The 24,548-nt window shown below is 37.6% G+C and overlaps 1 protein-coding gene across 3 annotated transcripts in view; it reads left to right on the plus strand.

Annotated features, from left to right (window-relative positions):
* OVOL2 (ovo like zinc finger 2) overlaps nt 1-19,223 on the plus strand; it is a 51,380-nt gene extending 32,157 nt beyond the window's left edge. For all 3 annotated transcript variants that reach the window (XM_051975878.1, XM_051975880.1, XM_051975879.1), the window contains one exon: nt 18,133-19,223. In XM_051975878.1, the coding sequence (XP_051831838.1) occupies nt 18,133-18,443 (311 nt within the window). In that variant the 3' untranslated portion in view covers nt 18,444-19,223. The remainder of the gene's footprint in view (nt 1-18,132) is intronic.
* Nucleotides 19,224-24,548: the final 5,325 nt, after the last annotated feature.

Here is a 24,548-nt window from a genome sequence, read left to right on the forward strand (position 1 = left end):
ACAGCTGGTAAATGTCTGGGACCAGATTTGAATTCAAGAAACTTGAGTCTTTCTGAGTACAGGCCCTGCACTTGATCTACTTCACCACCCAGCCACCCTTTCCTAATATCTTTAAGTGTGATTCCCAGATTTTACAGACTGTATTCATTATTTCCGCCCACTGACAATCACAATTATATTTGTAATTTGCTACAAACTGGACTGTGAGAAACAGAAGAAGAGACTTCTTTCTTGTGAGGAAGTATTGTCAGGCAGGTTAAAGTGTGAGTTGGGTCTGAGCTTAGGATCCTCATTGTCCAGTGTTGTCCAGTGCCTGAGCTTGGGATCCTCTTTGTCCAGTGTTGTCCAGTGCCTGAGCTTGGGATCCTCAGTGTCCAGTGTTCCGGCCATTGAAGTAGGGCCAGAGGAATTGCAGGGTGATCATGATGGGTTATCGATCATCTCCACGAGGATTCTGATGGGCCTCCCAAGAATTAAGGGATCAGGGTTTTTTCCATGGCAGATCTCATTACTGACTCCTGCAAGCACAGGTGAAGTCTCTGACGATTTTCATTTTGCTGTTGGCAGTCTTGCTTACTTTTTTGCATGTGATGATTTGTATAAGTTGCTTCCCTCCTTAGAAGGTGCTCTCCTTGAAGGTAGACATTCCTCCCCCATTGCTTAGCCCAGAGTCCAGCACATGGTAAGCTCTTAATAAATTGTTGATGATTGATTGCAAGAGGTCATCAAAAGTCTGGAACTTTTGGATGAAGTCCTTAAAACAGCTCAAAAAGGTACTGTTTTCAGAACATGAGCCAATGAGCAGCCTGCCCCAGTAATTGTGACATAGGCCACCTTTGTCTGGTTGGGATGAAATTCCTTGGGTTAAGTCTTGCTTGGATCGGTAAACCTGGGGCCTTGGATAGACTGAAGGACTTACCTGGGAACTCTTTACCCTAATAAGAGTTGAATTGACCTCAGTCATCTATTATCACTCTCCTCCAGCTGAAAGCCTCCCCTGGAGTGTGATAGTCTCATTTGTAAAGGTTATGGCAGCTTGAATCTACACCTTCTGTTTTGCCCAGCCTTAACCAGAGGCTTAACTATTGTGCAGATGAATAAAGGCCCAGAGTCAGAACACCTGGGATCCTGAGACCCTTTTGGGTAGGGACCCTGGATAAGGCCTTTAGTACTGGACTCAGGATAAAGGTGGGGACTGATACAAGAGATCCTGCTTCAAGGTCAAGCACTAGGACTCTTCCACAATGCAGATGAGGGGTAGGGGCTCAAATCCCACCAGTAGGTATGATAACTCAGAGAGCAACAGAGAAGCTGGTTGCAAGAATCTAGGCTAGTTGGTTCTAGAGCAAGGATTCCAGACTTTTTTTTTGTCTTATGGACAAAATGTTTTTTCTCAGAATGCTTTTAAATGCATAAAGAAATGTCACAAAGGAAATAAATTTTGTTTAAAAATTATTATTTAAAAAAAAATTTAAAAACCCCAACTGTACAGATTCTGAGTTAAGAACCAGTGTTTTAGAAGGCAGATCCAAAACCAAGTACACACCAAATGTAAAAGCCCTTGTCTCAATCCAAGATCATTGATTTCATTGGTGATTTCACCTCAGTGTGTTTTTTCGTAATATAAGAAGATTGTTCCCTTCCACCTTTAGCCAGTGGAAAAGTCCAGCTCTTGCCATTCTTTCCTCAGCTTTCCTGCCCCCTTTTCTCATTAACATGAATATACTCATCCCTTTTCCCAGTGATCCACCCATCCCCTGGATAGAAACTAAGTTCCTAGTGGCTCGGGGCTGTTTTTGTTGTTGGTCATAGAAATGGTTGCAGGGCTCACCTAGTTCCCTTTTTGCTTCGGGTCATTCATTTGTTGTCAGGTTGAGCTATGAGTTAGAGGCCTGTTTTAGAGCATTAAAAAAACAAAAAAGCCTCCTGTTCCTCACCAGAAGGCAGGAGGCTGGAACCTTCCAACCCAGTCCAGATAACTTAAACCTAGCTCTCTCTTCCTTACGGACTTTCTGAGATGGGGCAGTCTCTATAAGAGTGGAATGGCTGGAGAGCTGGTGCTTTCTGAAATGTTGGCCCTTCTGCCTTTTTGCTGGTTCTCCTAGCTGGCCTTATCTTGCTTGGAGGTCAAGAAACAATGGGATTGATCAGAAAGAAGGTAAATAAATAATCTTCTAAAAGCTGCTGGTTGTAAACAATGTTTGCCAAAGTCTATCTCCCCAGAACAGTTGGGATGAGATACTGAATCTGTGTCAGGGAAGGTGCAAAGAGGAGAGGCTGGGGTGAGAGAATTAACTACATGCTGCCAGTGGAGAAAAACAAAATGTTAATTTCTCTAACTGCCTTCATTAACAGCTCATAATGGCAATTTAAAAAAAAAGTCATTCTTTTAAAAATTCTTTAAAATCTTATTTTAATGAAACCTTTTGTTTTTTAATCATTTTTATTTTTGAATATGTCCCTCTCTCTTCCTTGACCTGTTAGCCATCCATCCCTTGTCTCAAAACATTTGAACTCAGATCTTCCTGACTCTAAGCCTGGTTTCCTACCCACTGTATACTTATTATCAGTGGAAGGTGACAAATCACTTGGTTCTTCTAATTTTCTTACCTATAAAAAAGGAGGAAAAAAAAAAGATCCACTTAGGGGACATCTAGATTTGGTAACAGCTGGAAATTAAGAAAACGTTTTTCCTTTTGAAACCCATATCTAAAATAGTTTTAAGAATTCCATTTTGGGTGTGAGGAAAGGTATTATGGTACAGTCCAAAGAATAAAAGTTTTGGAACGAAAAGGTCTGTTACTTGCCTTCCTGTATGATTGTAGACTAATTGCTCTCTTTTGCTAAATGACATTTTGTAAAATGACTAGTCAATTTCTAAGTTTCTTTCCTTTCATATCACTAATATTACTCAGACATATAATATGGATTTTAAAGCTATTGAGTGTTTTTCTATATATTTATTCACTTAATCCTCACAATAATCTTAAGGCTAGATGAGGATAGTTTTGTTTTGTTTTTATATTTTTATTTTTTTTCTGTTTTATATGTACATTAGTTTTTAAAAACATTACTTTATGAATCATGTTGGGAAAGAAAAATCAGAATAAAAGAGAAAAACCACTGGAGAAAAAAAAAAAAAACATAAGGGGGGGGGGGGATGAACAAGTGAACCAAGTGTACATCAGATGAAAAAACCCATTTCACCAGCAATCTCACCTCACTTTGTCTTTTCGTAATGTAGGGAGAAGATTGTCCCTGTTTACCTTTAGCTAGTGATTTATATTCAGTCTCCAGAGGATAGTTTTTAGTCTCTATTTTGCAGATGTAAAACTGTGTCCCAGAGGTCAAGTGGACAAAGCCTTCTGCTTTTCAGGTCATTGTTACAATAGATAGTTGCCTATATTTTTATAATCCTAATAATAATAATATAATCCTAATAAGGAAAAAAGTCCTTGTATTTTTTTGTGGTAGTTCAAAAGCTTTGCTTCCCAACAACTTTCTCAGCAACTTAACTAAATGCTGGCATGTTTCCAGCTCCACTTTCACCCTTCAGTGCCTAGCCTTAAGTGATGTTTATTCAGTAATATTGGGCTGTCACATTAATGGAGGGAGAAAAACTGTTACCATTAATAGGCTTATTGGGAGAATTCTCTGGACAACTAGGTGGGGATAGTGCTGGGCCTGAATTCAAGCCTGACTCAGACACTTGCTAGCTGTGTGACCCTGGACAAATCCCTTAACCCTCTATGTCTGTTTCTTCATCTGTAAAATGAGTGGTGGAAGAAATGGCAAGCCATTTCAGTGTTCCTGCCAAGAAAATCCCAAATGAGGTCACAGAGAGCTGGATACAATGAAAAAACATCAAAGGATTCTCAAAATTTGTCTTCAGACTTTTTCCTTGTCGTTTATTCTTCCCTGCAGCGTTACTCCTTCCCCCCATTTCTGAGCCCCACTTTTAGGGCCACCTTGCACCCCCCCCAAAAAAAAAGCATGGAAATCATGGTAATATCTTTTTATCCAGATGGACCAAGTGTTTCCCTGAGATCAGAACAGATGGGAGGAGATGATCCATAAATATTGATTATATAATGTTGAGGGGGGAAAGAGGGAAGTCCTGGAAATGAGGAAAAAGGGGATACATTGCTTATGATCCCTAAAAGAAAGGGAGACACAATCATTATGTGTACCTCTTTCTGGATAGGCCTGTGCTTCTCATTTATAGAGGATATGAAATTTTGAATGATCAACTTATATTAAATTAAATTATATATATATTTATATATATTATATATTAAGGGGAGAAAGGAGATTATGGTGGATATTGGGGAATTCATATTGGCAAAGTGGAAGGTGAGAATTACATAATCAAGCAGAAGGGGAGACTTTGGGAGGTGATAGTCAAAAATTGGAGCTGTTTGGGGCTGACCCTTCCTCATTTCCAGGATTTCTTTAGCTTTCCTCTTTCCTGATTCCAGGTTTGTCTCTTTATCTACTATATCACCAAAGTGGAAGATTAGTCATTTTCTCAGGTTCTCATGATCTCTCTTACTTCCCCAAAATAATTATGTGTAAGAGATAAAGCAATTTTATTTTTCTTAGAAATTTAGATTTAGGTGTCAAACTCGGATACGTACCAATCCCTTAAAAAATCACAGATTAACATTGTCTTTACTTATCTTGTTAAACACTGTATTTTACTTTACTGGGATGTTTTGTGGGCTACAAATTTGACATCTACTCCACATCCCCACGAACCATTATGAAGTAACTACAACAAGAGAATGCTGATCCCTGACACAATTGTTACTTTGTGTTCTCTCCAGTAGGGCTGCACAAACCAATCCTCAGCTTCCCACAAAATTCAGTGCTCTCTCTTCTCCTTCCCCCATTTACCAGCACTGTAGAAATCCAAAAGGCCATACTTGTCCTAGCTGGGACAAGAGTTCCATCGCTGCCATGGGAGCTCCAGGCCACCTCCAGTTCCCTTGTCACAGATCTCTCCTCAGAGCCTCTTGACTTTTCTGTCTGGAAGCATGTCTCACTCGGACTTTTTGTTGGCTCTATCACTCCAGAGCTCTGATTAAGACATTATTTTAAAACTGTTTGGAGGGAAATGGTTAGAGAGTTCAATTGAATGTTTCTTCAGCCCTCTGTCTTGGTTCCACCACCAAAATAATGGTTTAAGAGAAATCAGAATTGTGAAAAGTTGTGGATTACACGCTTGAAGTAATTGATAGAATAGAAAAATTTGAATTCGTTTCAAAGAAAATAATTGATTGAGAATGCAAATATACAGTCTAAAAGACAAGAAACAAAAAGCAGTAATGTTAAAAGAAAACTTAGACATCTTAAGAAAAAATGCATGTGATTATATTTCATTTAATGCATATTATTACATGCATTAAATAAGAAATTATGCAAGAAATAATAGAAGAAAACTCCATGGACCTTATGAGCACAGAAAATAAAGTTCTGATTGAAAGAAGTCTCAGATCACATATCTTATGCTACAAATTCCAAGACCCAGAATTGTTAAATTTAACAATTTCAAAACCTAATAATAAATTCTGCCTGCTATCTGGAGAAAGACCTTCAAATATAATAGAAAGTTAATTTGAATAACATAAAACTATTTTATATCCACTCAGAGGGAAAGGAGTAATGTGTTAGAAAGAACAAATAAGTTCAATGTGCCATCCAGAGTGACCTATCTGCAAACCTGAACCTAACTTTTACTGAAAAAAGATGTTCAATAAAAAAGTTCTTTGAAGCATTTTAGAAATAAAATGGAACTTGATCAAATTATTTGCTTTGTAGATACCCCATACAACTGAAAAGCAAAAAATTAAATAGATAGAGCAGCCAAGAATCACAATAAAACAATGGCAGAGAGACCATTAAGAGATTTCTTCTCAAAAGTACACAGGGGAGCCAAAGATGAAAGCAGAAGGCAAATAGAAATGATAATGGAGAATCAGGTTTAAAACATCATGGACCAAACCTTAGAATACCTCCTCTATAGGTGAATCAATATTTTTTGTAAGAAAGAATTGCAGAATGGGAAGGAGCATGAAGGGAAAAGGAAAAAAGAAGAGAAAGGAGAATATATAATATACCTTAATCAAATCAAAGGTTAACAATGAAGGAAAAATAATTCCTGTAGTTTCTCAAGAAGAGTGGATAAGGATGTGAAGAGAAGGACTAAAATGATGAAAGATAAAGGGAAAATCTTATTTCATTGGTGGGAATGGGCTACTACTGATTAATGCTTCCATGAATGGGAAAAAATATAAAAGGGCAATGGGGACCATACAGTGTGTATAATCTTCAGAGATTTCTCACTCGGAGAGAACAGTGGTCCTGTCTCGCAAGAGTAGTCCAAGCAATAGACATACAGAAAGGCAGGAGGCCGTGAACCCAGGGAGATTATTTAATGGTAAAAAGTAGAAAAATAACCTTGAGGAGGAAGAGGATTAATAATGAACTGCACAGTCAGGGATGTAGTGGGACAATATCCTTTCTGTCATCTGCAGGAACCCTTAATTTGTAAGAGTGAGCCGACAGAAAAGGAAAATCCAAGGAGTCAGATTATAAAAGATAAGCTCTAGCCAGTGCTGGAGGGGTTATGGGAAGATAGACACTTGTGGGTAACAGATAAATCAATTTGTGGTGTTGATGGATGCTTTAGAATTATGTAAATAAAATGAACAAAATGCCTTTGCCCAGCCACCCATAGATTCTATTAGTACACACACTTAAACAGGCTACTGATAAGAGGAAGTCCCAAAATACAGCAAAATATTGATAACAGCACTTTTTGTGTAATCAAAGAATTGGAAACAAAGTAGATTAGGGAATGGGAAACAAACTGGTAAATGACTCTATTGGGTTAGTATTGTAATAGAAGAAAGGAGAAATGTGATGAATATAGAGAAACATTCCAACATCTGTATGAACTGATGATGTGTTGAGAAGAGCAACAACAATAATCTAAACACAAAGAACCCGTGCTATATCAATCAAAAGGGAAAGATTCATTGCAAAATTTATAAACAGCAAACATGATGAGAAAGAAAACACTTGAACTACTCTCCCCCCCCCTCCCCCCTTTGCTGAGATGGAAGGGTTACAAGTGCCTTTTGCAATGTATTGAACACATGTTGATTTTTTTTCTTTCCACTATTTGACTTGTAACAATAATAGTTAGCATTTATAAAGTGTTTTAAGGTTTGTAAAGCTTTTTATAAGTATCTCATTTAAGGGGAATTAGGGGCTGTTACTATCCTCATTTTATATATGAATAAACTGAGGCAGACAACTTAAGTGACTTGCCCAGTCTCATAAACCCACTAAGTTGACAAAGACGGAATTTGAATGCTGGTCTTCCTGACTCCAAAAAATGGCTCAGGGTGGGGGAAATGATATAAAAAGCAAAAGATGGAAATAATTGTTTTTGTTTTGTTTTGTTTTGTTTGTTTGTTTTTTAAAGACTCCCTGTAGAAAGATTTGGAATCTAAGAACCTTAGTTTAAATTCTAGCTCTGCTCCTGAATACTTTTGTGGCCTTTAGCAAATAACTTAATCTCTCAGTCCTCAGATTCTCTATCTGGAAAATGAAAAGACTGGATTGTAATCTAGTACAGTCTAGAATCTGATCACTAGGTCACCTCTGAGGGTATTTTTTGCTCTAAGTCTTATCATCATGAATCTCATATAAAAGCAATTTCTCCCCCCTGCCTCACTTAATAGTATCTATTTTGTCCATTTAAATGTAAAAAATAGTTTTCAACATTCACTTATAAGATTTTGAGTTCCAAAATTTTTTCCTCCCTTCCTTTGTCCTCTCCAAGATGTCAAGCAGTTTGATACAGGTTTTATGTGTATTAAACATATTTTCACGTCAGTCATGTTGTGAAAAAAAATTGGAACAAAAGGATAAAACCACAAAAAAGAAAGAAAAATGAAAATAATGTGCCTCAACCTACATTCAGACTCTGTAGTCCTTTCTCTGGATATTTTCCATCATGAGTCAAAAAACAAATTCTCAGTGCATGATTGTCTTAAAACCCTCCACAATGAAAATTATATAGTCTCTTGCTTCATAGACCTTCAAAAAATAAAATCGTTTAAACCATGGAACCAGGTAAAACTTCATGTCATATAAAGATGAGAGTAAGTCTGTTTAAATATCTTTTTGGATGTCATGGAAAAGAAATAAGTTAGAGTGATGATGGGAGAGAATCCTTTTTCATCTATAAATGAGAGAATGGCATTTAATGACTTAATAACTGAATTTATGGGAATGGGAGTTAAAGTTTTTTTGTCCAAACTCTGTGAAGGATGTTTGGTCTGATTCTTCATGACCTCATTGGATTTGTTTTGGTTTTTTTGGCAGATACTGAAATGGTTTGCCATTTTTTTTTCTCCAGCCCATTTTATAGATGAGAAAATTGAGGCAGAGTTCAATGACTTGCTTATGGTCACACAGTTACTAAATGACTAGGGCCTGATTCGAACTTAGGATGGCCTAATCTTCCTGTTACCATATCCACTGTGTCATCTAACAGCCCCATTGTGAAGGACAGAAGGAAGTAGTCAGCACATTTCTTATCTGGCCATCTAGTAAGCATTCAACAAATGTTTGTTGATGGACTTGATGAGGATGATGATGTCAGGATGAAGTGAATGGAATAGGAGAAAGGGAACTCCTTAGGAATCATCTCTTGTTGAGTAAAACTTTGAGGCAAGATATTTGAGAGGAAAGGCAGAAAGATTAGTGGGGGATGTCAACTTTTCCAGGCCCATTTGGGGGGAAAAAGTCCTTATACCTCCTTACTCTTAGTGATTTCCCTCTTATTCTATATCCTATTTCATTTATCCTATCCTATATATTATATTTATCCTGTCCTATATATTCCATTCATCTTATCCTATACATTCCATTTATGCTGTCCTATATATTCCATTATTCCATTTATCCTATCCTATATATTCCATTCTATATATTCCCTTTATCCTGTCCTATATATTCCATTTATCCTATCCTGTATATTTCATTTATCCTGTCGTATATAGTCCATTTATGCTGTCCTATATATTCTACTTATCCTATCCTATATATTCTTTTCTATATATTCCATTTATGCTGTCCTATATATTCCATTCTATATATTCCATTTAACCTGTCCTATATATTCCATTTATCCTAGCCTATCCTGTTTATTACATTTATCCTGTCCTGTATATTCCATTTATCCTATTCTATATATTCCATTTATCCTGTCCTATATATTCCATTCTATATATCCTGTCCTATATATTCCATTTATCCTATCCTATCCTGTTTATTTCATTTAACCTGTCCTGTATATTCCATTTATCCTGTCTTATATATTCCGTTTATCCTATCCTGTATATTCCATTTATCCTGTCCTATATATATCACTTCTCCTATCCTCTATATTCCATTCTATATATATTCCATTTATCCTGTCCTGTATATTCCGTTTATCCTATCCTGTATATTCCATTTATACATAGCATGTTGTTACATTAGACTGTTAGCTCCTTGAAGTTTGGAATGCTTTTTACCTATCTTTGCAAGTCCAGTGCTTGGCACAGTGCCTGGTATGTAGTAACTGTTCTGTAAATGTTTATTGATTAACAAATGGTAGTCAACTTCTTTGAGCCTCAATTCTATTCAATAGAAATTATGGAGGGGGTAATATGCTGTTGTAAGGCTCTAATAAGATAAAATATAAATTAATTTATAAACCTTAAAGTGCTCTATAAATGTCAACCTTTTTTTTTTTTTTTTAAAGAGGTAAAGTGATAGAGGATTTAAAAGTGCTGATGATTCTGTGTGTGTGTGTGTGAGTGTGTGTATAGGAATGCAACAAGCCTTGAATGTAAAGAATTTTCTGGCCAGAGTAGTATATTACATACTAACCAACTTAAAAACAAAATCTGATGGAATGAAGGTGTAAATTTGCTGTCTGACAATCTGATTGATCTTTCTTCCTTAAAGAAAAACACTCTAGCATTTTTTTCATTTTAAATTTTGAGTTCCAAATTCTCTCCCTCCCCTACCCACAGAGAAGGCAAGCAATATATAAATTCTTCATGTGAAATAATGCAAAAAAAATTTCTATGTTAACCATATTGCCAAAAAAAAAAAAAAGGCAAGAAAAATAAAGTGAGAAAATTACACTTCAGTTTATAGTCAACTCATTATCAGCTCTCTCTCTGGATGTGGCTAGCATTTTTTTGTCTTGAGACCTTTGGAATTGTCTTGGATTGTTTTGATCAGAACTGTTTCACAGTTGATCATCAGTATACCTTTGTTGTTAACTGTGTGTGGTATCCGCTGCTGATGGGCATCCTCTCAATTTCCAGTTATCACTACCAAAAAAGCCTCCTATAAATATTTTTGTTACACATAGGAGTTATTCCTTTTATTTGAACTCTGTGGGATGCAGACCTGGGAGTGATATTGTTGGGTCAAAGGATATGCATAGATTTTATAGTACTTTGGGACCCTTCCTTAAAAATAGGGCAGATGTTAAGGTTCTTATGGGTGGTCTAAAGCAAAAAAGTAGAGAGTAATAAATAAGACTAGTGTCCAAAATACGGAATGAAGAGAATTAAAAGAAAAACAATTATAATGTATTTAATTGGATATTACTCTAATGTTTTCAAAATCTGCTACCTTTTTGGGGACATGAGCTGTTAATGGCACTGTTAATGGAACAAGCATTTATATGGCACATTTATATGTGCCAGGCACTATGCTAATTGCTTTTTACAAACATTGTTGCATTTAATCCTCATAGCGACTTTGTTGTTTTATTCCCATTTTACAGTTGAGGAGACTGATGCAAACAGGTTAAGTGTCTTGCCAATGGTCACATAGTAAATTATATGCAGCCAGATTTCTACTCAGGTCTTCCTAGTTCCCAAGTCTAGCATTTCCATCACATCATTAGCTCCAGTTAAGTAGCATTTATTATGTACCAGATACTATGTTAAATGCTGAAAATAGAAAAAAAAAAAAAGACAAAAAGATTCTGAGTTCAAGGATCTCATAATCCAATTTGGGAAAGCTGTGGTCATGTGGATAAGGATGTACAAGATAATTGCAAAGTAGGTGGAAAGTCATCTCAGAGGGAATGGTACCAGCCTTTGGTTTGATAGGTTACCAAATCCATGTTTTACAGTAACATCTTAAACCAGTTAGGTTTGGGAAGCTTTCTGTGATCTCTGAGATTTCTGAACCTTGTTGAACTCAACACATCTTAATGGTTTTTATCTTTTAATACATCAGAAGGAAATATTAGCTACAGGTGGAAAAATAAAGGGAGGGAGAGACACATGAAGAGGATGGAATTAATTCAGTAGGGGATTTGACAGTCTAAGATTTGTAATAGTGGATGAAAAATATATATTAGTTAGTTCTAATGTGGAAGCTTCTAAAGAGACAATTACAAAGAGCCTAGTTCTGCCCTTCAAGGAGGTTATATTCTAACGGGGGAGACCACCAGCTAAAGGAGGGTGGTTAGTGGGGGATAGGGGAGGAGATTAACACATCCTTTCTGGAGCTAGCTGGGTGGGGCAGGAAAAGCTTTTCCCAGTCCTGCTCAATGCTCCCACCTTCTCTCTGTCATTTCTCTTCCCCGCTTCCCCCCTTCGAATGTGAGTTCAGGGGAGCAGGGACTAGTTTTATTTTTTATCTTTTTGCCTTTCTTTGGCGCTTAGTAGGTGCTTAATCAATGCTCCCCGACTGCACCGAGGATATTTTGGCTCCTCTATGTAGGAGATCTTTCTAACAGTTCAAGCTGTCTGGAGATCCGGGCTCTGGGAGCAGAAAGCGAAGCCCCAGCTGTGCTTTCTGTCGGCACGGGCCCAGCGTCCGGCCCTGGGCTACCCGATTTCCCCATGCTTTTCCACGTTGCTTCATGTGATGAGGCCCCTCTCAGACCAGACGGCCGAGGAGGCTTCCATGGAGGACCCGCAGCGGCGGGGGAGGCCTTTGCCCGCGGCACACAGCCTGTTCCTGGAGGTGCTAGCCACAAGTCAGGGACCTGGCTCAGCTGTCGCGTCGAGTAATGGGAATTCAGGAATCCCGCCGCAGCGAGGTCCGCCGGACCGGGCTGGGGCAGACAGCCCAAGTGGGGATGTAGTCTGGAGGATGGGAGGCGCGCGCCCCTGGTCCCTCCCCTCCCCCCACTTCTCGGGGCGTGGAGGAGGTGAGAAGAGGGCCGCTGGGGCCCGCCGTGGCTTTGTCCCGCTTCCAGCATGGAGGAGGGGGCCAGGCACCTCCCGCCTGCGGGGGTCCGGCTTCCTCCCAGCAGACTGGGAGGGGAAGGTGAGCCTGGGACAAAATAAATTAGTGGGGTCTGGCCGGAAGGAGGTCAGCGGAAGTCAGCGGGTGCTCCAAGGCCCAGGATGCAAAAGCTCTCCTGGTCCTTGAAGGCATCTTATGTTCTTGTCCTTTCAGTATTGTCTACTCTGTGCAAAGCCCATGTTTTCCAGGCTATCAGCTTACTTGTGTTCAAGTTATTTTCCACTGAGGTGGCTCATTTTCTCTCCTTTGCAACCCCATCCCCCTATTTCACCAAGAGTTCAGCCGGGGTGGCTTTCTAAACAAGTAAGCAGGGAAACACACGTTTTCTTTGACATTGCTGTTGTTTAATATTTTAGTTTTTAGCAATAATTATATATATTGTGTGTATATAATGATATCTAATAAAAATAATTATAATTAATTTAACAATGAACACATTTAGCAATTTAACAATGTTCCTGTCTTTATTCCAACATCTTGGCTCTGCCTCGTTTCCCGATTATATATTAAAAACAATTTTAGCTCTTTTTCAAATTTAGAGTTCCAAATTCTCCTCATCTTCTCCTGAAGGTAAGCAATTTGATGTACGTTATACATGTGTGGTCAAACAAAACACAATTCTGTGTAAGTTATCTGTAGGGGGAAAAAACACAAACAAAAAAACTCCCAAGAAATTTTTAAAAAGTATCTTTGATCTATATTCAGGCTCTACCATTTCTTTTTGTGGAGATGACCAGCATCTTTAATCATACAGTCCTATGGAACTGTCTTGGATCATTATATTGTTGAGAATAGCTAAGTTACTCTAGTAGATCATCATACATTATTGCTGAAACTGTATATAATGTATTCCTGTTTTTACTCATTTCCCTTCACATCAATTCATGTTAGTCTTTCCATATTTTTCTGTAATGAATTATTTTCTTCATTGAATTTTTCTGCCTCCTACCTGCTCATTTTTAAAAAAAATAATAGTTTTTTATTTTTCAAAATACATGCAAAGATAGCTTTCATCATTCACCTTTGCAAAACCTTGTGTTCCAAATTTTTCTCCTCCTCCCACTTCCATAGACAGGAAACAATCCAATATAAGCTAAACATGTACAATTCTTCTAAACATAAATCCACATTTATCATGCTACACAAGAAAAATCAGATCAAAAAAGGTATGTGGGGGAGATGATGCTTATCATTTCTTAGAGCACAATAGTATTCTATAGTAATCATATACAACTTGTTGAGCCATTCCCCAGTTGATGGCATCCCTTAGATTTCCAATTCTTTGCTGCTGTGAAAAGAGCCACTAAGGAAATGGAAACTGAGAGGATGTCCATCAGTTGTAGAATGGCTGAATAAATTGTGATATATGAATATTATGGAATATTATTGTTCTGTAAGAAACAGTCAGCAGGATGAATACAGAGAGGCTTGGAGAGACTTACATGAACTGATGCTAAAAGGAAATGAGCAGAACCAGGAAATCATTGTACACAGCAACAAGAAGATTATACAATAATCAATTCTGGTGGATGTGACTCTCCACAACAATGATGATTCTCAATAGTGATCTTGTGATGAAGAAAGCCATCTGCATCCCAGAGAGAGAGGACTGTGGAAACTGAGTGTGGACCACAATATGGCATTCTCACTCTTTTTGTTGATGTTTGCTTGCATTTTATTTTCTTTCTCATATTTTTCCTTTTTGATTTGATTTTTCTTGCACAGCAAAATAAATGTGGAAATATGTATATTAACCTATATTAGATAACTTGCTGTCTAATAGATGGGATGGGGGAAGGGAGGGAGAAAATAGAATTTGGAACACAAGATCTTACAAGGATGAACGTTGAAAACTGTGCATGTGTTTTGAAAATAAAAAGCTTTATTTTAAAAGAGCTGCTATAAATTTTTTTTGTACACATAATAGGTCCTTTTCCTTTTCCTTTTGGTTTTTTATCTCTCTGGGGAATGCATGATTCTATAACCTACTGGGTTCTAAATTGCTTTCTAGAATGATTAAATCAGTATACAACTTCACCAGTGGTACAATAATGTTTTAATTTTCCCATATCCTTCCCAAACATTTGTGATTTTACTTTTCTGTCATATTAGCCAATCTGACAGATGTGAATTGGTAGCCCAGAATTGTTTTAATTTGCATTTCTCTCATCAATAGTAATTTAGAACAATTTTTCACAAGTATAAATAGCTTTAATTACTTTGAAAACTTTCTGTTCATATCTTTTGACCATTAAAAAATTTGAGGAATAGCTCTTATTTCTGTAAATTGGACTTAGTTTTCTATATTTTTGAAAAAATCTTCATTTTTTTCTATATATTTTTCCACATTTATTAAGCTGCATAAGAAAAAACAGATCAAAAAGGAAAAAAATGAGAAAAAACAAAAAGCAAGTAAACAACAACAAAAAGTGAAGAATACTATACTGTGATCCACACTTAGTTCCTACAATCCTTTCTCTGAGTGCAGATGATTCTCTCCATCACAAGTTTATTGGAATTGCCTTGAATCACTTCATTTTTGACAAGAGCCATGTTCATCAGAATTGATCTTCATACAGTCTTGTTGTTGCCGTCATTATACACTGGTTCTACTCATTTCACTTCCAGGTCTGGTCCTTTATCTACTACAAGGAATTTTTATTCAGGTAAAGGTTGTATTAGATGGAGATGGCCCCTGAGGTTCTTCTCTCTCTGGAATTTTTTGGTTACTGATTGTCCTTTAATACCCCAGGGAGTGACATCCTATGATGTCATTCAATTCACTTCTGTAAACATCCATTAAGGTACCCGCTCCATGAAAACATAATTTAGCTTAAGCTGAAGTTGAAAATATATGTGTGAAACAAAACTGAGGCAGCCAAAATTAGAAGAAAAATAGGAAACTGGAGGGAAAAATTTTTATAGCAGGTTTCTCTATTAAAAGCTTCATTTAAAAATATATATATAAGGAACTGAACCAACTTTATAAAACTAAGATCCATTTTTCTAAGAAGAGATCAACTATATTTTCTTGTCAGGCTTTATGGTGTGAACTTTGACTTCAGGCAATTTTCAAAAGAAGAAATCAAAGGAATCAATAATCCCATGAAAAATCCCTCTAAGCCATTTAGAGAAATACAAATTGAATCAATTTCAGGATATCACCTCATATCTCTCAGATTAGTTTCCTTTTTCTTCATATTGGCCAATCACCTGCTCGAGGGGGTGTTGGAATATAAAGACACTAATGCCCTATTGGTGGAGTTGTGAAGTGGTCCAGCCATTTTGGAGAGCAGTTTGGAATTATGCTGTAGAACTGTATATTCTCTTTAATCACTTTCTAGATTTGTATCTTTTTTTAAAAAAATAATTATAACTTTTCATTGACAGAATTCATGCCTGGATACTTTTTTACATTATCCCTTGCACTCACTTCTGTTCCTACTTTTCCCCTCCCTTCCTCCACCTTCTCCCCTAGATGGCAAGCAGTCCTATACATGTTAAATATATCCCAGTGTATCATAGACACAATATATGTGTCAGGAACCGAACAGTTCTCTTATTGCACAGGAAGAATTGGATTCAGAAGGTAAAAATAACCTGAGAAGAAAAACAAAAATGCCAACAGTTCACACTCATTTTCCAGTGTTCTTTCTTTGGGTGTAACTGCTTCTGTCCATCATTGATCAATTGGAACTGAATTAGATATTCTCTTTGTTGAAGAAATCCACTTCCATCAAAATACATCCTCATACAGTATCGTTGTTGAAGTGTAGAATGAGCTCCTGGTTCTGCTCATTTCACTTAGCATCAGTACATGTAAGTCTCGCCTAGCCTCTCTGTATTCATCCTGCTGCTCATTTCTTACAGAACAATAATATTCCATAACATTCATATACCACAATTTACCCAGCCATTCTCCAGTTGATGGGCATCCATTTATTTTCCAGTTTCTAGCCACTATAAACAGGGCTTCCACAAACATTGCGGCACATACAGGTCCCTTTCCCTTCTTTAGTATTTCTTTGGGATATAAGCCCAGAAGTAACACTGCTGGATCAAAGGGTATGCACAGTTTGATAACTTTTTGGGCATAATTCCAGATTGCTCTCCAGAATGGTTGGGTTCGTTCACAACTCCACCAACAATGCATCAGTGTCCCAGTTTTCCCGCATCCCCTCCAACATTCATCATTATTTTTTCCTGTCATCTTAGCCAATCTGACAGGTGTGTAGTGGTATCTCAAAGTTGCCTTAATTTGCATTTCTCTGATCAATAGTGATTTGGAACACTCTTTCATATGAGTGGAAATAGTTTAAATTTCATCATCTGAAAAATGTCTGTTCATATCCTTTGACCATTTATCATTGGAGAATGGCTTGATTTCTTATAGAGTCAATTCTCTATATATTTTGGAAATGAGGTCTTTATCAGAACCTTTAACTGTGAAGATGTTTTCCCAGTTTGTTGCTTCCCTTCTAATCTTGTTTGCATTAGTTTTGTTTGTACAAAGGCTTTTTAATTTGATATAATCAAAATTTTCTATTTTGTGATCAGTAATGGTCTCTAGTTCATCCTTGGTTACAAATTTCCTCCTCCTCCACAAGTCTGAGAGATAAACTATCCTATGTTCCTCTAATTTATTTATAATCTCATTCTTTATGCCTAGATCATGGACCCATTTTGATCTTATCTTGGTATATGGTGTTAAGTGTGGGTCCATGCCTAATTTCTGCCATACTAATTTCCAGTTTTCCCAGCAGTTTTTGTCAAATAATGAATTCTTATCCCAAAAGTTAGGATCTTTGGATTTGTCAAACATTAGATTGCTATAGTTGACTATTCTGACTTGTGAACCTAACCTATTCTATTGATCAACTAGTCTATTTCTTAGCCAATACTAAATGGTTTTGGTGACTGTTGCTTTATAATATAGTTTTAGATCAGGTACAGCTAGGCCACCTTCATTTGATTTTTTTTTCATTAATTCCCTTGAAATTCTTGACCTTTTGTTTAGATCTGTATCTTGAAGAGATGGAAGAAAAGGACCTATTTGTACAAAAATGTTTATAGCAGCTCTTTTTGTGGTAGCAAAGAATTAGAAATTAAAGGGATGTTCTTAATTGGGGAATGGTTAAACAAGTTGTGATACATGATTGTGATGGAATGCTATTGTGCTATAAAAAATTTTGAGCAGGATGATTTCAGAAAAACCTGGGAGGATTTTTATGAATTCATTTCAAAATGGAGTGTGCAGAAGTGGGAGAACATTGTCTTCAGCAACAGCAATATTGTACAATGATCAACTGTAAGTGACTTAGCTACTCTAATCAAACCATTGTCAAAGACAATTTAAAAGGACTTGTGTGAAAAATCCTATCCACCTCCAGAGAAAGAAGAAATCGGATGGAAAACAGATTTAAGCATATTTTAAAAAACTTTAAAAAATTTTCATGGAGTGTATATATGTTTTACAACATGACTAATATAGAAATGTATCTTGTGTGATTTCACACGTCATATTGCTTGCCTTCTCAAAGGATTGGGAAATGGAAGGAGGAAGAGAGAGAGAATTTAGAACTCACTTTTTAAAAATGAGTATTAAAGAAGTTTAAACTTAAATAGGAAATATTTAATAAAATAAAAAATGCATGTAAGATGCAAAAACTAACTGCCTTCACCTTTTACCTCATCCCAAATGGCCCACATATGTATACTGGGGATCAGATATTCTCCTGATCACTGATTGATGGGTTCACGCCTCCTTTCTGGTTTCCCTTCCTGTAGGTATCCGCCCTTACAAATGTGACATCTGCAACAAGGCCTTTACCCAGCGCTGCTCCTTGGAGTCTCACCTGAAGAAGATCCACGGGGTGCAGCAGCAGTACGCGTACAAACAGCGCCGGGACAAGCTGTACGTCTGTGAGGACTGCGGCTACACCGGCCCTACCCAGGAGGACTTATACCTGCACGTGAACAGTGCCCACCCCGGAAGTGCTTTCCTCAAAAAGACATCGAAAAAACTGGCCGCCATTTTACAGACAAAGCTGACTTCTGTTCTCCAGAGGAATGCCAAACTGAGCGAGGAGGACAAGTGAAGGGGCAGGGACTGACGCTATGAAGTTTACATGTTTGATAAGTTTATATGCTGGTTTTGTTCCCCCCTTTCTTTTTAGATTTTTTTTTTAATTAAGAAACGTTCAGATCTCTCTGTCTCTTCAAGATAGTGGTCTCCTCCTTTGATCTGTTATGATACCGTCACTTATATAATGTTGGTGTCATCTTGAAACTGAGAGAAGTTGAAGCAAGACTTGCCAAAAGGTTGTCCTGTGTTTTGTTTTGATTTTTTTAAACAGGGGCCACTGCTGTGTTTTGTACAATCGTTGTTAAGACTCTGTACAGAGATCTTCGTGAAGACACTACCATTTTTATTCTGTGAGATCCTGGGTCACTGGTACCATGAAGGAAAGTATCCTCTCTCAGATGTTGTTAGAATGAGAGTGGGATTATTTCCTTTCTAAGTGAGTTTACAGAAATTATTTTAATAAATGAAATGGCCCTATAAACCTTTTTTTTTTCTAAGAAGAGATCAACTATATTTTCTTGTCAGGCTTTATGGTATGAACTTTGACTTCAGATTGTGTTTTTGATTGTTTTTGTGATTGGTTGGGAAGGGAGTTAAAAAAAAAAAAAAGACATTGAGGCAGTTGAGAGCTGGGGCAAAAACATCAGCTAAAGCTGTACAATGTCTAAAATGCAGATCTTCAAGATTTCCTGCCCTCCCTTCGTTTAACAGTCATGTTGGCACCTTGTGGGCACACTAGCAAGGTGCTGCGGCAACTGTAAAAAAATAAAATAAAAGAAGGTAAATTCACAAATCCCTTCATTTTGCTTTATTATCATGGAGGCAGCTCCGCAGTGTACATAAGACATTGTTGAGACTTCAGAGTCTCACTCTCCATACTATCCTACAGGCTTGCAGGATGGGTCCTAATTCTGTTCCTTCTAATAAGCAGGTTCCGTGTTAAGTCCTGTTTCTAAGACTTAACAAATCAGGGACTGTAGGGGGGAAATCTATACGTTGGCAATGTGTGCTAATTGACCTTTGTCTACATCTTTTTCTATACCTGGGAGTGAGACCAACTCACTTTGTGAGGAAAAACAAATGAAGTCTTCCTTAACCAAGACAGAGTAAGAGGTGCTAATGGCCCCAGCCTGTGTGGTCTCAATCTCCGTCTCTACTTGTTAGGCAACCCCATCAGATTTAGAGCTCAAAGGAGCCTTCGGCATCATGTAGTCCAACCCTTGTCATTTTACAGAGGAGGAAGTCAAGACCCAGAGAAATGAGATGACTTGCCCAAGACTAGTCATGAATGTAGCTGAATATTAATAATGATTAGCCAGCCTTTGTACAATGCTTTAAAGTTTATAAAATACTTTATAAATGTTAACTATTTTATAGAAGGAAGGAAAGCATTTATTAAGCACCTACTGTATGCCAGTTACTGTGCTAAACACAAATACCTCATTTGGTCCTCACAACAACTGTGGGAGACCAGCCCTATTAAACTTCCTGTTTTCCAATTGAGGAAACTAAGGACTTATTTAGGGTCACATAGTCTTACAGTTTCCTCCCTATCAGGTACTCTTTCATCTAGTGACATTGGCCACATTGTTGTTCCACAAACAAGATACTCTTATTTCTCAGCTCTAACTAATTTCCCTATTCTCCCTTCTCTCCTCTGCTGTTTTCTCTGGCTTACTTTAAGACACAATTAAAATCCTATCTTTGATAGGAAGTCTTCTCAAACCCTCTAAATTCTAATGCCTTCCTACTCTTTGGTCCTATTTTTCCTGTATTTGGTTTATTTGTACATAATTGTTTGCTTATTTTCTCTTTTAGATTCTCCTTCAGGGCAGTAACTTTTGCTATTCCTCAGACAAAACAATGTGCCCATTTCTTTTTCACTGGCTGTCTCTCATGCCTAGAATTCTCTCCCCCTCCTTATTTCTACCTTTTAGTTTCCCCAGTGTCTTTCAAGCCTCCACAATAATCTTGAAATTAAATTCTGAAAGAAGACCTTCCTGATCCTCCTTACTGTTATTGGAAATTAACTCCAACTTATCCTATATGAATCTTTTTTTTTTTTTTTTTGTAAATAGCTTTTTGTTTGTTAGACTGTTGAGTTTTATTTTTTTTAATTAAAACCTTTTCTTTTCTATTTTTTTACAAAGCTTTTTATTTCCAAAACATATGCATAATTTTCAACATTCACCCTTGCAAAATCTTGTATTCCAAATTTTTTCTCCTCCCTTCCCCTTCTAAACCCTGCTAGAAGGCTAGTAATCCAGTATATGTTAAACATGTGCAGATTCTCTATACATATTTCCACAATTTTGCTGCACAAGGAAAATCAGATCAAAAAGGAAAAAAATGAGAAAGGAAAAAAAAGCAAACAACAACAACAAAAGTGAAAATACTGTTCTGATCCACATTCAGTTCCCAAAGTCCTCTCTCTGGGTGCAAATGACTCTTTCTATCACAAGACCATTGGAATTGGCCTGAATCATCTCATTGTTGAAGAGAGCCATATCCATCAGAATTGATCATTGTATAATCTTGTTGCCATGTATACCATGTATAAAGATCTCCTGGTTCTGCTCACTTCGCCTAGCATCAGTTCATGTAAGTCTCTCCAGGCCTTTCTGTATTCATCCTGCTGATTGTTTCATACAGAACAATAACATTCCATAATATTCATATACCATAACTTATTCAGCCATTCTCCAACTGATGGGCATCCACTCAGTTTCCAGTTTCTTGCCACTACAAAAAGGGCTGCCACAATGATATGGGTTCCTTTCCTCCTTTCTGTTCTCTTTGGGATATAATCCTCGTAGAGACACTTCTGGATCAAAGGGTATGCACGGGTTGATAGCCTTTTGGGCTTTTTTTTCCATTCCCCCCCCAGATGATTAGATCATAGACTTCGAGCTTTTTAAGAGCTGGGACTTTTTTTTTTTTTTTTTTGGCCATTCTTAGTTTCCCCAGCATTTAGAACTTGGCAAGTAGTAAGCACTTAATAAATGCTAGTTGACTTGAATGAAAGGGAGTATGCCCAGGAGCCCTCCTCCCATCTTCCCTCTAGCTCTTCTGTATTGTTAATATCAGTTCATGATTACCTTCAGGTCCTCTCACATTGGCCCATCCTCACCTGGGCCCAGAGAAGTTTCTAGGAGGCTCAGAAGTTAGTGTAAGATTCTGATGGACGTGGCTCTTTCCAACAATGATATGATTCAGGCCAGTTCCAACGATCTTGTGATGAAGAGAGCCATCTGCACTCATAGGACTGTGAGAACTGAGTGTGGACCACAACATAGCACTTTCACTTTTTCTTTTGTTGTATGCTTGAATTTTATTTTCTCTCTTTTTTTTTTACTTTTTGATCTGATTTTTTTTTTTTTCAGTAAGATAATTGCATAAATATGTGTTCCTGGGGCAGCTAGTTGGTACAGTGGATAGAGCGAGCACCAGCCCTGAAGTCAGGAGGACCTGAGTTCAAATCTGGCCTCAGACATTTAACACTTCCTAGTTGTATGACCCTGGGCAAGTCACCCCAATTGCCTCAGCCCCTCCCCCCATGCCTATTTTGGATTTAACATATTTTTACCATGTTTAACATATATTGCATTACATGCCATCTAAGGGAGAGGAATGGGGGTAAGGAGGGAAACATTGGAACACAAGGTTTTTCAAGGGTCAATGTTGAAAAAATTATCCTTGCATATGTTTTGAAAATAAAAAAAAAACTTCAATAAAAATACATACATAAAGGGTCAAAAAAAAAATAACTTAGTATAAGTCTGTGAACTGGAACATTTTCCAAACTAGATATACTTGTATGGGTAATAAAGGCCCTAGGCCAACTGTGGAAATCCCCAGTAATTCTTGAGCCACAGCATATTACCCTAGATGACTTTTCCTGGGGAAATTGCTTGGTTGTCTCTTATTTGTAATCAAGGATACTGTTGGTCATAACACTATAAAATATGATCAGATGTTGATCTTACAAAGTGAAAGTATTGGTAAGATAATAGGTAATTAAGACAAACCTTGCTTTATTCATAAATGGATCATTCCTACAAAAGCAGATTTTTGGTTGGTTGACTGACTTCTATTTTATCTCCCTTTTCCCCAATATCCAAGTGAATAAGATTAGGTAGAGATACTTATCTTCATAAATTAATGAGATGACAACAAATATAAGGGACTTTTAAGAGTGGGGCAGGGAAGGAGAAGCTTTCTGGAATCCGATGTTATAGTCTGGTGAATAAAGGAAGGCAAATCTGGGCCCTTCCTCAAAATGGAGGAAAAGGAGGGGTGGCAGAGGAGGGACAAGTCAGCAAAGACATGATATCAAAGAGCAGAGAATTATTAAGGCTAGTCTGAACCTTTCTTCAAAATGGCTCCAGGGCCAGCTCAATTTGCTACACCTGCTTCTCATTCTGGAAATGAAAATCATTCTAAAGTATGTCACCCTTTTCCCTTGCCTTTTGACACAGTGTACTGAACAGAATCTGACCTTTTCTTTTAAATAAAATAATTGTTAACAACCATAACAAAAACGAAGTTACACTCCAAACAATTTATAGTTATAATTTAACTTCTTTATAGTCTTTATAAACGTGAAAGCAGTACTGAAATATAAGGTATGATGAGGACTAAGTACTGATTCTGAACTCATAAGACTTTGGGTTCAAATCCTCTTTTTTCTTTCTTTCTTTCTTTTTTTTTATTAAAGCTTTTTATTTTTAAAACATATGCATGGATAATTTTCAACATTTTCAGCATTCACACTTGCAAAACTTTGTGTTCCAGATTTTTTTCTCCTCCTTCCCTCCACCTCTTCCCCTAGATGGCAAGTAATCCAATATATGTTAAAACATGTGCAATCAAATCCTCTCTTAATGGCTTAGGGCCTTAATTATGAATACCAAGATTTGATATAAAAATAGCAGACACGCATAGCACTTTACCTAGGTAACTTATTTGATTCTCACAAGAACTGTTAGGTAAATACCATGGTTATGTACCCTTTGCACAGATGTGGAAATAGGTAAAAAGAGGTTCAGTGGCTTGTCCATGGGCACCTAGTTTAGAAGGCAGGGCTCGGGACCATCAGGCCAGAGGGATGCCCTCCAGGAGTATAGTGTCCTGCAGCCTGCCCCTCCCCCAAACAAGCCCAAATTTCTCCGCTTGTATCTCTTATTGCATTCTTCCATCTTGCCTTATTCGCTGATAGCCTGCCATCTGTCCGTTTCCCTGCTGTCCATGTGTCTGATGCTAGCCATCCCTTTTCTGCTTGCTTCCCTCTAAGTTTCCTTAGATCCTCAAATAAGCAAGAGTGCCAAAACTCAGCCTCAGGGTGGAGGGCCAAGGCTCTGGATAAAGGGTCCACCCCCCTGATGCATGAGTGTGTCTGGGGCCTAAGTGCTAGTCGAGCTTGGGAGGGGAGGTACCTGATGGGATGGTCAGCCTCATGGAGGCTGTAGCCTTTGATCTCTGTGTGAGGTAAATTATTCTCCCCTCTTTGATTTTACATTCATTTTCTTCTACTCTTGTCTTGTAGTAAACCAAGTTAGATGAAGTGTTTCTGTTCCCTGTTCTTCTTACACTTCACCCCAAAATAAACAAAGAACTCCTGAAGAGCTAGAAAGACAGCTGGGGGACACAGTGCATTGACCCTGGAGTCAGCCAGACCTGAGTTCAGATCCAGCCTTCACCAAATGTGTAAATAAGCAAAGTCATCTACAGCTATCTGCCTCAGTTTCATCAGCTGTAAAATGTAGATAATTGCACTTTCTTTTTAGAGCTGTGAGAATTAAATGAAATATTATTTGTAATATGTGTAGAATAGTGCTTAGTACATAGTAGGCACATAATAAATGTTTATTTCCCTTTGTTCTTTGAGAGGCATCAGACTGAGCTGATGGGACGGAGGCAGATATTTTAATTGGGTTGGGAGTGAGAAGTGGAGCCCTTAGCCAGGTTTCATTCAGTCTGTGTTACCCTCTCCTATTTAGGATCCCCTGGCCTTGGGGGATTAGAGACACGGGAGTTGCCTCAGCCCCAGTGACACTTTTGAGTAGTAAGAGAGCACTTAGTAAAACTAGGAGGCAAAAGGTTTAGTGATAATTGGGAG

This window comes from Antechinus flavipes, chromosome 2 (assembly GCF_016432865.1).
Source record: "Antechinus flavipes isolate AdamAnt ecotype Samford, QLD, Australia chromosome 2, AdamAnt_v2, whole genome shotgun sequence".
NCBI classification, from domain to species: domain Eukaryota; kingdom Metazoa; phylum Chordata; class Mammalia; order Dasyuromorphia; family Dasyuridae; genus Antechinus; species Antechinus flavipes.